The sequence below is a fragment of the Strigops habroptila genome, chromosome 7 (assembly GCF_004027225.2).
Source record: "Strigops habroptila isolate Jane chromosome 7, bStrHab1.2.pri, whole genome shotgun sequence".
NCBI lineage: Eukaryota > Metazoa > Chordata > Aves > Psittaciformes > Psittacidae > Strigops > Strigops habroptila.
In genome coordinates this window covers 29,596,899-29,611,893 of record NC_044283.2, presented here as the reverse complement: position 1 = coordinate 29,611,893, position 14,995 = coordinate 29,596,899, and the positions used below count along the sequence as shown (strand labels likewise).

At 42.4% G+C, this 14,995-nt stretch overlaps 1 protein-coding gene across 4 annotated transcripts in view; it reads left to right on the top strand.

Moving 5' to 3' along the window:
- DLC1 (DLC1 Rho GTPase activating protein) overlaps window positions 1-14,163 on the top strand; it is a 213,471-nt gene extending 199,308 nt beyond the window's left edge. For all 4 annotated transcript variants that reach the window (XM_030491470.1, XM_030491471.1, XM_030491472.1 and 1 more), the window contains 10 exons: window positions 994-2,420; window positions 3,582-3,758; window positions 5,643-5,802; window positions 6,038-6,236; window positions 8,556-8,769; window positions 9,177-9,291; window positions 10,197-10,418; window positions 11,114-11,331; window positions 11,509-11,682; window positions 12,210-14,163. In XM_030491470.1, coding sequence (XP_030347330.1) covers window positions 994-2,420; window positions 3,582-3,758; window positions 5,643-5,802; window positions 6,038-6,236; window positions 8,556-8,769; window positions 9,177-9,291; window positions 10,197-10,418; window positions 11,114-11,331; window positions 11,509-11,682; window positions 12,210-12,330 — 3,027 coding nt within the window. In that variant the 3' untranslated portion in view covers window positions 12,331-14,163. The remainder of the gene's footprint in view (window positions 1-993; window positions 2,421-3,581; window positions 3,759-5,642; window positions 5,803-6,037; window positions 6,237-8,555; window positions 8,770-9,176; window positions 9,292-10,196; window positions 10,419-11,113; window positions 11,332-11,508; window positions 11,683-12,209) is intronic.
- The last annotated feature ends 832 nt before the right edge of the window (window positions 14,164-14,995 follow it).

Here is a 14,995-nt window from a genome sequence, read left to right as displayed (position 1 = left end):
GCTCTGAACACCAAAGGTTATTTTGTGGTTTCATGGTGTTGTATTAAAATATCTTCATTGGTTTTATTCTTCCAATGTGAAATATTCCAGATATTTGGAAGACCAAATATGTCAGTCCCAGGATCATTCCCTTTCAGTCTTTAGATGAAAAGATTGTAGGCGTAACTGATGTAATTGTGCCCTCAGGCGTTACTCATACATCAAAACTCATCAGTGGGGATGTTATTTACAATTCACTTACGTGCTATACTGTCAGTGAGCTCTTGCTGCTTGCTATCTATGAGTGTTAAAGTTTGCCTGAAGTGAGACTGAAGTAGAAACTTCACAGGACATTCTTAAAATGTTAGCTGCTAGCCTGTGGGAGGAAGAGTGGACCAGGTAAGAGCCTGGAGGCATCACACTCTTTCAGCGCAAGAGCTTCTTTTGCTACCTCATTAGTCACAGCTTGAGACGGTTCGGACTTCCCGAATGGGTAAGGAATGAAGTCACTACAATTCAGAACATATGAGAAACATCTCATAATTGCAAAGAGGAGTATAAACACACAGCCGCTATCAACAGAGTGTAACTTTGGAGAGAGTCCAGAGGGACCCCAACCCCTGACTGACTCCAGTTTAAAATTTTATGCATGCCAGGAATTTCCATTGATCTGAGGGCTATCCACTGTGACCAATTAATTAAAAGTCTATAGATACTAGGATTTTTAGAAAAGAGCAATTTAAAGCAGATTGTATTGTTTGTTTCGTTTTATGAAGCCTGTATCTTTTGTATTTGAAAACTGTTAAAATACATTGCCTGTCCCACGTTATCTTCCTGTGATGGGCTTTATGGCCTAATCTTCCTCTCCCTGAAGTAAAAGACTGTTCTCGCTTCACATTCAGTGAGAATAAGGTCATGCTTAAAGCAGTTTAGTGGGCATTGTATTTAAATGCAACCGCCTTTGCTGTTTGGGCAGTTTGCAAGCAGTACTTTCAGGGTTGTTGTTCTTTGCAGAGCGAAGATTCGGATGAAGATGAACCTTGTGCAATAAGTGGCAAATGGACTTTCCAGAGGGACAGCAAGAGGTGGTCGAGGCTTGAAGAGTTTGATGTGTTCCCTCCAAAACCGGACTTGAATACCTCCTCCCCAGAAACTCCTCACCTGAGTAACGCTGTAAGCCATGAGAGTGTGCTAACAGACCTCAGCGAACGCCAGGAAGTGGCTTCTATTCTGAGCATCAGTAGCACCAGCAGCCACCAACCAACCCTGCAGAGCGAGGCATCTACTACCAGGACAAACTCAGTCGTGAGCGTTTGTTCATCAAGCAATTTCATAGCAAATGATGACTCATTCAGCAGCCTGCCCTCGCCCAGGGAGCTGAATAGCTTCAGCTTCAACACGAAAGCCAATGAGAAGAACGCCAAGTCCAAAACAAAGAGCCTGCTGAAGAGAATGGAGAGCCTGAAAATCAAAAGCTCTCACCATGGCAAGAGCAAAGCTCCTTCAAAGCTTGGCCTTATTATTAGCGGGCCCATCCTGCAGGAGGGCATGGATGAAGATAAACTGAAACAACTTAACTGCGTGGAGATCTCTGCCCTCAACGGCAGTCACATCAGCCTCCCCATGGTACGAAAGAGGAGCGTCTCCAATTCCACGCAGACCAGCAGCAGCAGTAGTCAGTCTGAGACAAGCAGTGCTGTCAGCACACCCAGTCCTGTCACACGAACACGCAGCCTCAGTGCATACAACAAAAGGGTGGGCATGTACCTGGAAGGCTTTGACCCCTTCAACCAGTCAACGTTCAGTGATGTGGTAGAGCAGAACTTCAAGAACCAGGGAAGCTTTGCAGAAGACACTGTTTTTTTTATCCCCGAAGATCATAAGCCTGGCACTTTTCCAAAAGCACTCTCCAATGGCAACTTCTCCCCGACAGAAAACAACGCCTCTGTGAACTGGAGGACAGGGAGTTACCATGGACATGGCCATCTCAGCCTCCGGAGGGAAAACAGCGGTGACAGCTCTAAAGAGCTGGGCGTGGGGAAAAGGCGTAACTCCTCCAGCTCAGTGACTAGCCGCCTAAGTATTTACGACAACGTGCCAGGCTCAATCCTGTATTCCAGTACGAGCGATCTGGCTGACCTCGAAAATGAAGACATATTCCCAGAACTAGATGACATCCTGTACCACGTCAAAGGGATGCAGAGAATAGTAAACCAGTGGTCAGAGAAGTTCTCGGATGAAGGGGACTCCGACTCAGCGCTTGACTCCATCTCCCCATGTCCTTCCTCTCCAAAGCAGATCCACCTCGATGTAGATAATGATCGAGCAACACCGAGTGACCTCGACAGTACGGGGAACTCACTGAACGAAACGGAAGAGCCCACAGGGATGCAGGACAGGAGGGACTCTGGGGTGGGTGCATCGCTGACGAGGTCCAGCAGGTGAGATCATGGGCACTGGGTCTTGAGGTGGCCCTGGTGCAATCCTCCTCAGCCCCAGTGGCTCAGTGTGGCTGCACCATGCTCAGTTAAGGTGCAGTAGAAGTTGTGGCCATTCAAGCAGACACGTGCTGTTCCCATCGATTCCCAAAACAGTTATAGGCAAGGGAAGTATTTGTGCAAGACTTTTAGACAAGCAATTCCCACACTTCACAGCTGTATGTTTGTATGTTCAGCCTGAGTCGTCATTGAAAAACAGCCTGCTCAGCGAGTCAGCGTTAGGAGGAATGTTAAGGCAGTTTAAGGGGATGATAATTCTTCAAACTGAAATGGTGTGTGGGAGGGAGAGGGACCTCAAGTAGGATTATTCACTTTTTAAGTTGGATAGGAGAACCAGTGTCAGTGTGGTCTGGTTTGTGTCAGTGTGTAGTAAAAGCCTTGACTTTTAGACTGTTTCAAAAAATCGCACTTTTCAGTAGCAAGCTCGCTCTTAATAGCATGCTAGGGCATTAAATCTGCAGGGAAAATGAGGTTTGTTTACTTTCTCTTGATCACTGTAGCACAGTGGGGACCTGGGGGAGTTCCAGTGCCCTCACAGTTTCTTCTGGGTGTTTTACCATGGGATGGATGACTGTTTTGAATTGTGAGTAGAGCAAGGAGTTGAATTCCTTCTACCTTTGTTTCCAGTTTTCCTTTAAAACTGGTGCAGATCATTTAGGGCCTGGTTTCTGCTGTCGTTTAGTCTCACAGCTGCTTTCATGAACCTAATGGGACTTTCAGAAGTGCTTAGTTCCCATTTGATGTGTCTTAAAAAATTTGGGCTGTTTTTTCTTAATGGAGTTTTTTGATTCCCACTGCCTTAATACTGAAAGGGCATCTGAAAAAGGGTGTTGGAGCCCTTGGAGGATATCTAATAGGGCAAGAGCATGTAGTTAACACTGAGCTGAGTGTCAGGTCAGGGTGCACATTCTCACCTGGAGTACCTGTGCATGCTGCGTTGCACCAGGTGAGGCAGAGGGGCTACCAGCTGAGGCCTGTGAGATTTCCCAAAGACAGCGGCTGACAAGGGCAGGGAGCTCAGCATTACATTTGCAGCAATTCCTGCACATCTTGCGGAGACATTTCAGTGACCAGTCCTTGTTCTGTGTCCCATCTTCCCCACAGGCACAGGCTGAGGTGGCACAGCTTCCAGAGCTCCCACCGGCCCAGCCTCAGCTCAGCATCGCTGCAGATCAACTGCCAATCGGTGGCACAAATGAACCTGCTGCAGAAGTACTCTCTCCTGAAGCTGACTGCTCTCCTGGAGAAGTACACACCTTCCAACAAGCACGGCTTCAGCTGGTAAGGACACAGTGCCCTGTGTAGAAAGGCCAACTACACAAGCATGACAGTTGTGCTCATCCTGAGCAACTTTTGGAAAGATACAGTGAATCCCTCCATCCCTCTTTGTCCATATTTGCACTTCTTCCTCCAGCCTGTGCTATCAGTGATTTGTGGTTTCCTAAGACAGGGCTAAAATCACTAATCCTTTACATAAGTGTAATCTTATTAGGCTTGAGAATTGTGTTTATAGGGCGCATGTGAGGGAACAAAAGCAGTGAAGTACATTGCAGCTTCCTGAGCAGGAAGATGTCCACTAGTTGCTTATTGAGACAGTTAGCAAACAATAGCACAAACTTCAGTAGATCTTAATAGGCTTGCTTTTCTTCAGTTATTCTCTACATAATTATGTAATTAAATAATGTAAATTTCCTTTCGTTCTAGTCCTTCATTAGCCACAATCTATATCCCCTCTTTAAAGCACTATAAATCCAGTTAGCTTGCAAAAAAGATGGAGGGGGTGGGAAGAAAAGTGGGGAGAACCATGAGTTTTTTTGTAGGCAGCAATTTCTGCTGTGGCCAGGTGTTTGTAACCCAGATAAATGTTCCTTGTTGGAAGAATGGAATAGAAAGCTCTTCTGTGATTGTATCTGCAGTACAGCCTGTGTAACCTTCAGGATGCAAAAGACGCAATAAAATTTTTCTTCTCCCTACCGCAGGCCAGCCTCCTCCCTTCCCCAGGAGTCATAGAGAGTATTTAGCTTCAGCATCAAAGTACCTCCTGTTCAAAAGCTGTTATTATGTCAGCCTTTCTAAATACAGAAGTTGTTTGTTCTCAAAGACAGAAATAAGTATTGACCAGTTATCCCTGCATGCTTCAGATTCTCAGTGGAGATTGCAATGTGTTTTTTCACATTCCATTGGCATGTTTTTTGACAAAGCAAGTATTATTCATACATATATCAATAATGCCCTAAACTTAACTGTACGGCGATACAAATTGGTTCTGGTTTACTATGTAGCAGATTAGTCAGCTGTAAATCTAATGCGCTGTTTGTGTAGCTGTACTGTATACTGAAATGTTAAATAGGTCTCCCTGTTCTCCGGTGCCGCTGTGTCCTATTAGTTGTTGCACTGGACATTAGCTTTTCTCCCTGTTTAGGAAAATGATCTCAATATTTTCACATTTTAGTGGCTTTTTTTTCCGCTTTATGAAACCAATTCTCTTGGGGACCTGAGGGTAAATAATTCTTTTGTATTTAGTAACTTTTTCCTTGGAGTCATAAGCAGATGGAAAGGCCTCTCATTGTAACCAGAGTGGGAGGTAGGGGTAACACCAGTCACTGGCTGACAAGGAGGGGGGTCCCTCAAAGGGGTTGTTTATAGAGCTGAAGTTTTTAGCTGACGAACTCAAATGTATTACATCAGTTTCCTGCTGTTATACACACTGGTGGGTGGTGGACCCAGTCTGAGGACTTTGCAGAGCAAGTAGTTGACATACAAAAGCTCATTGTTCAAATGACCATCTTTCCCAAAACCTAAAGAAGCAGTGTTATAAGGGGTCACTGACCGCAGGATTTATTTTGACTCTTTGGCAATTTAATCTGGCCCCTGCAGTTTTACCCTGTAGCTTTTGTCCTACTAATATTGATGGAGTAGCACCACATTAATACTTACAGGCAGCATACTGCCCTGAGTGTCAAGCCTTTCTCTTGGAGAAACTCTTGTTTTCTGTCCTCTCCCCTTTCCCAGCTCTGAGTGGATTAGCTAATTTATACTGTCAGTATGTTTCATACTACTAAAGTGTTTCACTTATTTTCACTGACTTTCTGAATTACTGGAAATACAAGCAATAAATGGTCAACAGAGGTTTAATTAATTTTGTCATTCCTTTTGCTTAACTAGGGCAGTACCAAAATTTATGAAAAGGATAAAGGTGCCGGATTATAAAGACCGAAATGTGTTTGGAGTACCACTGCAAGTCAATGTCCAGCGCACAGGACAGCCTCTTCCACAGAGCATTCAGCAAGCCATGAGGTACCTCCGCAACCACTGCCTGGATCAGGTGGGTTTTCTCTCATCCCACATGCATGCAGCACCCAGGGCCCAGCCTTCCATTAATTTTTGTTGTTCCTGGGTCACGCTGAAAAAAGTAGGCACAAAACAGGACAAAATAGATAATTAATGTAAGGAAAGGTTCCATGAAATTAGAACCTGTACATAAGAAGTTAAAGAGCATATTTACATTTCAGATTTGCTGGACTCGTTGTAAATGTGTTCACCTTTCCATATATATTTAGGTTGGACTGTTTAGGAAATCTGGAGTCAAATCAAGAATTCAGGCTTTGCGTCAAATGAACGAGAATTCAGCAGACTGTGTCAACTACGAAGGCCAGTCTGCTTACGATGTAGCAGACATGTTAAAGCAATTCTTCCGTGATCTCCCTGAGCCTCTTATGACCAACAAACTGTCTGAGACCTTCTTACAGATATACCAATGTAAGTAGTGGGATTTCTATGGCAGGTGGCAAATGGTCATTTGTGTAGCAAGGGTGGAACTTTCTAATACTGCTCCTCTGGCCACTACACATGTTGCATATGTTGGTCTTTGCCTTTCTCCAGCAGCCATTATAGTTCAGGCTCCCTCATAAGGAGTTGATTTTTGATGTTCCTGTTGTATTACAATTTATAGTAGAAGTTCTTCTGATTTCACCTTTCTCTGTAGTTCAGGAACAAATATAAGTCCTCCATCACTTGCTATAAAGTTTCCTCTCTTCTTTGAGCATGCTTGATACTATGGTTTGAAAATAAGCCACATCTAGTGTGGCTAGGTAGAGGAACTGTGCAAACACTACATGGACAGAGTCAGGGGCTTTCAAAGGGATTGGCAAGGCTACCAAAAAAATTCTATTTTCACATAATCCATATTCTTCTGTCCTTCACCATAACTTTTGAAAACAACCTTTCTGTTGAAAGCTTTTCTGTTACTGACTTCTAGCTACTTTACTGATAGGTACCATAAACAGAAAGTGCTTTGAACATAAAAAATTGAGTTTATCAATGCACGTGAGAAGAAATAATTAATCCTTCTGAGATGGCAGGTTCAGTTCCAGCAAGGGAAATATTCTCTTTTGTGAGCTAGATGAATAGAGTTCTAATTTTTTGCTGGATCTTTCTAAACAAGACATTGTTTCTTCAACATTCTTCTTTCATTCAGAGTACTCTCACTTAATAAATTGGCCAAAGGTGAATTAATGGTTGGTGACCAGAACACCAAACCTTTTTGAATTATTCATGGGGGTCCAAACTGACTGATGCACCTTGCTGATCCTGTGGTTTCTCTCCCTAACATCATCCCAGCTCTCTCCCCATGTATTCTTCCCATGGGAGGACAGCTACAAAGAGCTTACTGCAAAAACACCTCCTTGCTGTATTTTGTGCCTTCCTGATGATGATGATTACAAAAAAGTTACAGGAATTTCCTTCAGAGCTCTGTAGGTGGAGGCGACGGTTTAATATGAAAATATAGATGCTGTTATTTCAGTGCACACATTTTTTGTGTGTGTTTGGGTTCCCAAGAAGGTTTATGGAGAAAATTAATCAGACTCTCCACTTCTGTGCACGTTAAACAGCAACTCTTAGTGGGTTTAGTGCCAGAAAAAGTTTGACAGATCATTGCAGAAGTATCTGTTACTTTCCTTTCGCAGGTGGTAGGTCTGAGGAATCCCCAGAGGTGGTCGGGAAGTATTATCTTTGTGTAAAGCAAAGAGCCTTAAAGCAGCTGTAAATTTTGCTTCCCCGCAAAGGACAAAATTTCCCTTCGCTTTAGTGTTATGTACCAGGCTGCGCACTGGAATTGTCTGCACGTGGCTTAAATCTGCTTTGAGCTGATTGAGGGGAGAGTGTGGAAAACAGTGGGTTTTTGCTTAAAATTGCTTTCTGAACTCACCTGCTAGCCTTACAAAGTTGCTGAAGCCCAAAGCAAATACCAGTTAAATACCTGATTAGCACCACATGTATTATAAGATATGCAGTGAGGTTGGTGTGGTGCTAATGATGATATAAATGCTCCAGGATTAAGACTCTGATGTTGTCTTCAGAGATGGCTTTTTGGAAATCCCTTTATAAGAAGCAGATCTGGTCTGGTTTATTTCATTTTTCTGTTCCCTTCAAGTTTGGCGGAGAGGACCTTATATAAAGTCACGCATCAAATTTTTCCAATGGCTGTTTGTTGTTAGTAACCAAGGAGCTGTTTAATGGTATGGGGCTTCACAGCGTTGACTTTCTTTTTCCACCGCATGACTTTGAATGATCTGCTCACTAAAGCAGATCATACCCTGTGTTTGGTAAAGCACTCTCTGGATATTTTATGACATCATTGTTGAAAAGGTTTGCTAGCCAATTCATTTAATTAATTCACCTATTCTAAAATGCTTTCATGTTTTGAATTTCTTTGAAAGCCGAAGAACCTCTAAATTGGTTGGACTGTGTTTGCTTGTTCACTGCCTGACTCCAGGCTTCTGTCATTTTAGTGCATCTGCGGGAGCATGTAACTATTGAAATTAAATCTAAAATTAACTCTGGCCTAGGCACAACTTCTTGCTTGCATTTCTTGTGAGTCAGGAAATAGCTGAGGTTAGTTAAAGTAGTGGGTTAAAAAAAAAATGCCTTCATGTTTCCTACGAATGGTATGCATCCTGAAGGAAATCACTTCAAACTTGAGTCAAATATTTGAAACTGGAGTTTGCTTTGGGATGTATTCATGCTGTGTGTGTGGAAAATCAATGGGCTGATGAGAGAATTACTAATATTATGCAGATGTGCCAAAGGATCAGCGTCTCCAGGCTATCAAGGCTGCCATTATGCTTTTACCCGATGAGAACAGAGAGGTCCTCCAGATTCTTCTCTATTTCCTGAGTGATGTCACAGCTGCAGTGAAGGAAAACCAGATGACACCGACAAACCTGGCTGTCTGCTTAGCACCTTCCCTCTTCCACTTAAACACTCTCAAAAGAGAGAATTCTTCCCCAAGGTATGTTTCTGGGGAGCAGGGCTTGTTGCTGCTGGTCCTGTACCACTGCTGGTCCTATACCACAGCTGGCAGTGATGTGTAACAGGTGGCATCGACCGTACCAGTTGTGATCACCTCTGACACCTCAGAGGGCACTGAGTGTAGAACAGTTAGGAGATCCTACCTTTTGGTAGAGATTTGTTAAAGTATAAGCAAGTTCATACGAAGGAAGAAACGGGAGGGATTCCAAAGAAAAAGTTGAGAGTGTAGTGGGAGAAGTCGGTAACACCACACCAAGATTTGGTCACGGGCAACACTGCTCTAAATCACCAACAGATTTGGGAATCCTACTATTTTTTTACCAAGTGTGTCTCTTGCTCTGCATTAAGTAACTGTATTTTGCATGTGTGCTCTTTTCCCTTGCGAAGGGTAATGCAAAGAAAACCAAGCCTGGGAAAACCCGATCAGAAAGACCTAAATGAAAATCTGGCTGCAACCCAAGGGCTAGCTCATATGATCGCTGAATGCAAGAAGCTCTTTCAGGTAAAACACCTATTTGCAAAACTGATGGGCGGAATATTGGCCAACATGGCTTAGATCTGCTGTGTAATGGAAAGCTAGGAATATATCTTTATTAAAATAAAGTTTAATACAGGATAAATAGCTTTAAAAGAAATTTGCATCCTGATCTTGGTGCATACATGAATTGGAAGTGGTGCCAGAAGAGAACAGAGTTCTTTTGTTGGCACTGGCAGTCAAAAGTCAGGAAGCAGTTGTGGGGTTTGGGACTTTTTTGTTACATCCAAGCTGCATTTGAAATACGTTTCCAAGCTTTTATTGTGCAGCCATGAGGGTCTGTGAACTTCAGTTCTAATTACAAAGCAAGAAGCTATTTCCAGGAATGTCAGTGCTTGTTTTATACTTAAATTCCCAAGAGTTAGCAAGGCTAGGCCACAAAAGTGTCCTGGAACGTGACACTGTCAAAATGTAGGTTGAAGGGTCTGTAGGAACTAAAGCATGCTCTCTCTAGGGCCTGGGATAGAGAACTAGACAAGTCAAGAGTCCTGGTTTTCTTCACTGTCATCGAATATTTTCAGAGCCCTCAACTGAAGACATGCCTGTCTCTTTTCTTGTGGCTGACAACTGATGCCTCCTTCCTTCAGTCTTCAGGATAAACTGTGCTGTGGGAATGGATCTGAGTTGTGTAGCAAAGAGGGACACTCCACAGAAAAAAATAAGATACCCTATAAATGAGAGACTAATTTGAGTTAAAGTCACATACTTAATTTTGGCATTTTTTCACATTGAGTGCTTGACTGGGCACATATGTGTTCCACCACTTACAAAACTAGTGCACCCATCTTTGTGTGGCTATCAAGCTGCTAGACTAACTCTGTGATTTGGGGAGATTGCTGCAAGAGGGTGATTTCACCCTTATCGCCCCTCAGATACCTGAAGAAATGAGCAGAGGCCGGAACTCATACACGGAGCAGGACCTGCGTCCCCTCAGCCTGGAAGAGCTCCAGGGTGGCAGCAGCACCACTGAGCCCACCGACTACCACTGCTACCTCCAGGACTGCATGGATGACTTGCTCAAAGAGATGAAGGAGAAGTTTAAGGGCTGGGTCAGCTGCTCCACTTCAGAGCAAGCAGACCTAGCCTACAAGAAGGTATGCACCCTGTCACTCATGCCACAGCTCTTGTTTTTAGCTCATCTTCTCTAATATAAGCAAGCTTTTGATGTAGGATAATACAGAAGGTTCAGTGTACACCTTTACTTTGCAGGTATACTTAAGAAAAAAAAACACCTTAATATTTTGACATAGTTGCATGCCATCTAAAAGCAACATGTCTTTTAGCAGTAGTCAACTAACGTGCTGATTTGTGTTCTTCTGTTTATCCAGCCCAGGAATGTTCACTGTATTGCATTTACATGCCTGCACTCACACATGCTGCAAAGCCTTGACAGGCTGAGTGAAGTCTCTGAGCACTGTCAGTATGCAGGCTGTAGGAAAGAAGCTTCTTGCCTCTTATCCCTCATGGCTCAGAGCTAGCACAGGGAGAAGCATTTCAGTGAGATTTAAAAAAAAAATAAACTAGGGAAAGTAGGGTAGTATTATTCTATAGCATCATGATTTAATAGTGGCCTATACTGGAGAAGATAGCTGTAACTTAAAACAATTTGGAAGTCAGCATGCAGATGCCTTTGGCTGTTACTAAAACAACCTTATTCTGAGTTTATGACAAACTTAATACGATATATCCATACATGTGTGTGCATTTAATTTGCTGTATTTAGCCAACACTAAAAGAAAAGAAAGTCTAAGGAAGAGTAAAACCGAGGACTCTGCTGATTTTTCCCCAGGTATGTGAAGGTCCCCCACTCCGGCTATGGAAAACTGTCATTGAAATCCCAGCTACACCAGAGGACATTTTAAATCGTTTACTTAAAGAGCAGCATCTTTGGGATGAAGATCTTATAGATTCAAAAGTAATCGAACCTTTGGATAGCCAGACAGATATATACCAGTATGTCGAGAACAGCATGGCACCTCAACCAGCCAGGGACTTCGTAGTCTTAAGGTAAGACTTCTATATGCAGTGATATTTATATCCTACACATAGGGCAACCTTGACTACGATTCCTGTATAAGTTATATGGATAAATATCTATTTGTGCATAATTTGAAGTCTTATTAGATGTTTGAATTACATGTTTGAATTACTGTTTCTCAAAGATAAGACTTTTTTTTTTCTTAGGACATGGAGGACAAATTTTCCCAAAGGAGCTTGCGTGCTTCTAGCAACCTCAGTGGACCATGACCGTGCTCCTGTGGCAGGTGTTAGAGTCAATGTGCTCCTGTCTAGGTATCTGATAGAGCCCTGCGGGTCAGGAAAATCTAAACTTACCTACATGTGCAGAACTGATTTAAGGTATGAATTTCTACTTTGTCTTTTTGTGGTGGTAACTTTTCTTGTACAGTTTCCATGTAGTCAGTGCAAAATTTAGATTGTCCAACAGGCCTTAGCTTGGCCGGTAGTACGTACTTCTCAAAGGCATGCACAGGTCTCTGAGATGTCACAGAAAATTGGCTTCAGTGCACATCTAACAGCAAGTCTGGTTTGCTGCATTAGAAACCTCCAGAATGTGCTGCATAATAGCTATTGGTATATAATCCTACCCTTTCCTCTGACATATGTATCTGGGTGCAAGGACATAACAATTTTAATATTAAGTTAGTAAAGAGGAACAAGTTCTCACAGTTTTCTATAACTCACTGCGGCAAACGTGTCTTGGAGCAAGGCTATTACATGATTAAGGCTAAGCTGAGCAATAAGCGGTAATAAGGAGATTTCCTAGTCGGGCATTTAACCAGCTAGATGTGTATTTGTTTCTGACTAAGAAAATGCATGAAAGTTACCGGTACCTAATTTATTCTAACCTTTTCTGCACACATCAGGGGCCACACACCAGACTGGTACACCAAGTCTTTTGGACACTTGTGTGCATCTGAAGTTGTTAAGATACGAGACTCTTTCAGTCATCAGAGTCTTGAGAGCAAGGAAGTAAAATCCAGGTGACTACTGAAGAGGGAACAGCCATGTGCTCCACACATCAGCAACGTAGACATTATCCAAAACAGGCTCGTCCACTGCAGACCAGACTAGTGTACCATCTGCAAGTCATGTCATGAAGGGATGACAGCATGAGAACTTGACTGTGAGCATTACACTCCTGGACTGTGGCCATACCATACTTTAAAGCTGCTTCCTGTCTGTGTAAGGTCTATAGTGTAGGCCTTGACTGGAATACATAGGAGGACTGTGCAAGAAAACAAAAAGAAGTATTGTACTATTAGATGGTTTGAATTGCTTCTGAGAAGCAAAATTCTTTAAATGCAAAGTATATTATGAAAGATGGTGAAGGCTCATCATTCCCATGTGAAATACTTAGCTTTATGTACATACTCATGTATTTGTTGTGCGTTGAGGGACTGGCGTATCCACTGGAATAGTTGGTACTCTTCAATGTGTTCTCACTGAGATAAGCAGAGAAAGGTTTGCACAAAGACTGAAGCGTGAATGAGTGTGTTAATGGTTGAAAGGAATAGCAGAAGTCGAACTTGAAATGTGTCTGGTACACTGATAGGCAACCAGAATGGATTTTAGTATGCTGGATACAGTTCAACCTAGAATGGGACTTACCTGTGGACCAAGAGTAGCCATCATTCCCATGTGCCAGTTCTGCATTTTTGTCAGCTCTAACCTTGTTAAAAACCCTAAGCAGATGCTACAAGAGGCTTGCTCTGATTACTGTCCACTCCTTATCCAGATGATCTTTTAGGAGTGATTAGCAATTCTATAGCAATTCTAAGTAAACATACTTTTGAGCAACATAGCAGCTTAGAAATGAAATGTCTATGCAATGGTGAAGAGAGCCAATAATCTCAATTGTTAATTTGCCAAAAAATGTTTGTTGCTTTTACTCCTACCTGCGTTAACTATAAATGTTTTAATGGGATTCTATATATTTTACTGTATTCTAACGGCTCAAGAGGAAAAAGTCAACACTGGAGTTGCAGTGCTGGGAAGTGGCAGGACTCCTAGCAGCAGGTGGGGTGAGGTGGCTAGGAAGAGTCACACAAACTCTCCCTTCTCCCTTCTTTGCCAGTTTTCCTAAAAGCCGCACATTAACACAAACAGAAGCTGGATGTGAGCAATTTGGAGGGTTATATTTGGGGGCAGAGAGGAGAGTGGGGTTTTGTCTTGGGTTTAATGGGGTTTTAAGCCCTTTGGGATATTCCCCCTCCTTAAGAATCAACTTATATGAACTGTAGGAAGTCTTGAGGTCCTCTGGAAAGGTGTCATTCTGTAGGTTTTACTGTAAAGGTAAAGATTAGCTTTTGAAGTGCAGTATTAGGTGATAAATGCATTTAGTGGCTAGGGTATGAATGAGTTGCAAGGTGGAATTTTGACTGAGACTTTGTTACCATTGTCAGTATTATTTTAAGCTTTTTGATGAAGATTTTTTTTATTATGGCAAATAATGTAGTACTTCCAGTAACAGTGTTCCTCATGAATAGGAAAACCTTGTATATTCTTCTACATCAAACACTTTTGAATTTGTAAAATTGTATGTTGTACATACCATTCTATTGTAAACATGTATACTTGCCCACAGTGTACTGTCAAACATAGATAAAGCATGATAAAGATTATTTAAAATATACCTGTATTTATACCTCAGATATTCTTTTTGGGTTTTTGTACCTCAAGTATGTTTTCTATTGTAAATGTGCTTTACATGACTATGATCTATGTGAGAAAAAGGAAGATGTTTAACTTGCTATAGATGTCTGTACAGAATATACTCAATGAGTGCACTATTAAATGTTTAAAATTAGAGAAGCATAATGGTTTTTATTTTATTCTGCATTCTTCCTTATGCTCTTGTGTCCAGAGGAGGAAGCATTTTTCTTACCACTGGTTCTTTACTTGCTACTACCGACTGCATAGCCATCCCTGCCCTCTCCCAGGCCGATATTTTTAGCATTGTTAAAGGCAGGTACCAAAGCAATTTCAATACTTCTGGAAGGCAAGCCTTCATGATGGAAGACAGCTGGACAGAAATACCCCCTATTCAATAGCTTCATACATTTAAAAGTAAGAAGAAACCTCTGGTTTGCTGCTGCCTTGTGGAAAGGGACTCTTGAATTTAACAGGGAGCAAAGCAAACTCCTGCTTGATAGGCAGCTGTATGCAATGCTGAAAAATAATTCACCACTTTCCTGAGGGGAGAATAAGGGTGTGACAAGTTATGGAGTCATAGGTTCGCTTTGTGTGAAAGTCAGTGCAGAAAGTTAAAGCACATGCAGCAGTGAAATAAAGCCAAAGAGGAGGCCAGGAGGATATACAAACAACTGACTAAGGTGAAAAACGAAGCCAAAGACAGCTGCTAATTCAAGCAACTTTAAAAACTTTTTAAAGTCTTAGCCAACAGAAATATAAATTGGGCACCTGAAGCAGGATTCTGATCTGTGAGGCTTGTCTGACAGAGTAGCTGGATGGAGGCCTGCTGCTTTTCAGTTACCAACATAATCATATTCTTTCTCTGCCTGAGCGTCTGCCTGAGTCCTGAACGCTATTGCTTCCCAGTCTAATCCCCAGGGAGCAGTGAGGGATGCTGCTTCACTGTCTGGCAAAAGCAAACCTGTTGCTGTCATGATACCTGTTCTCACACACCAAA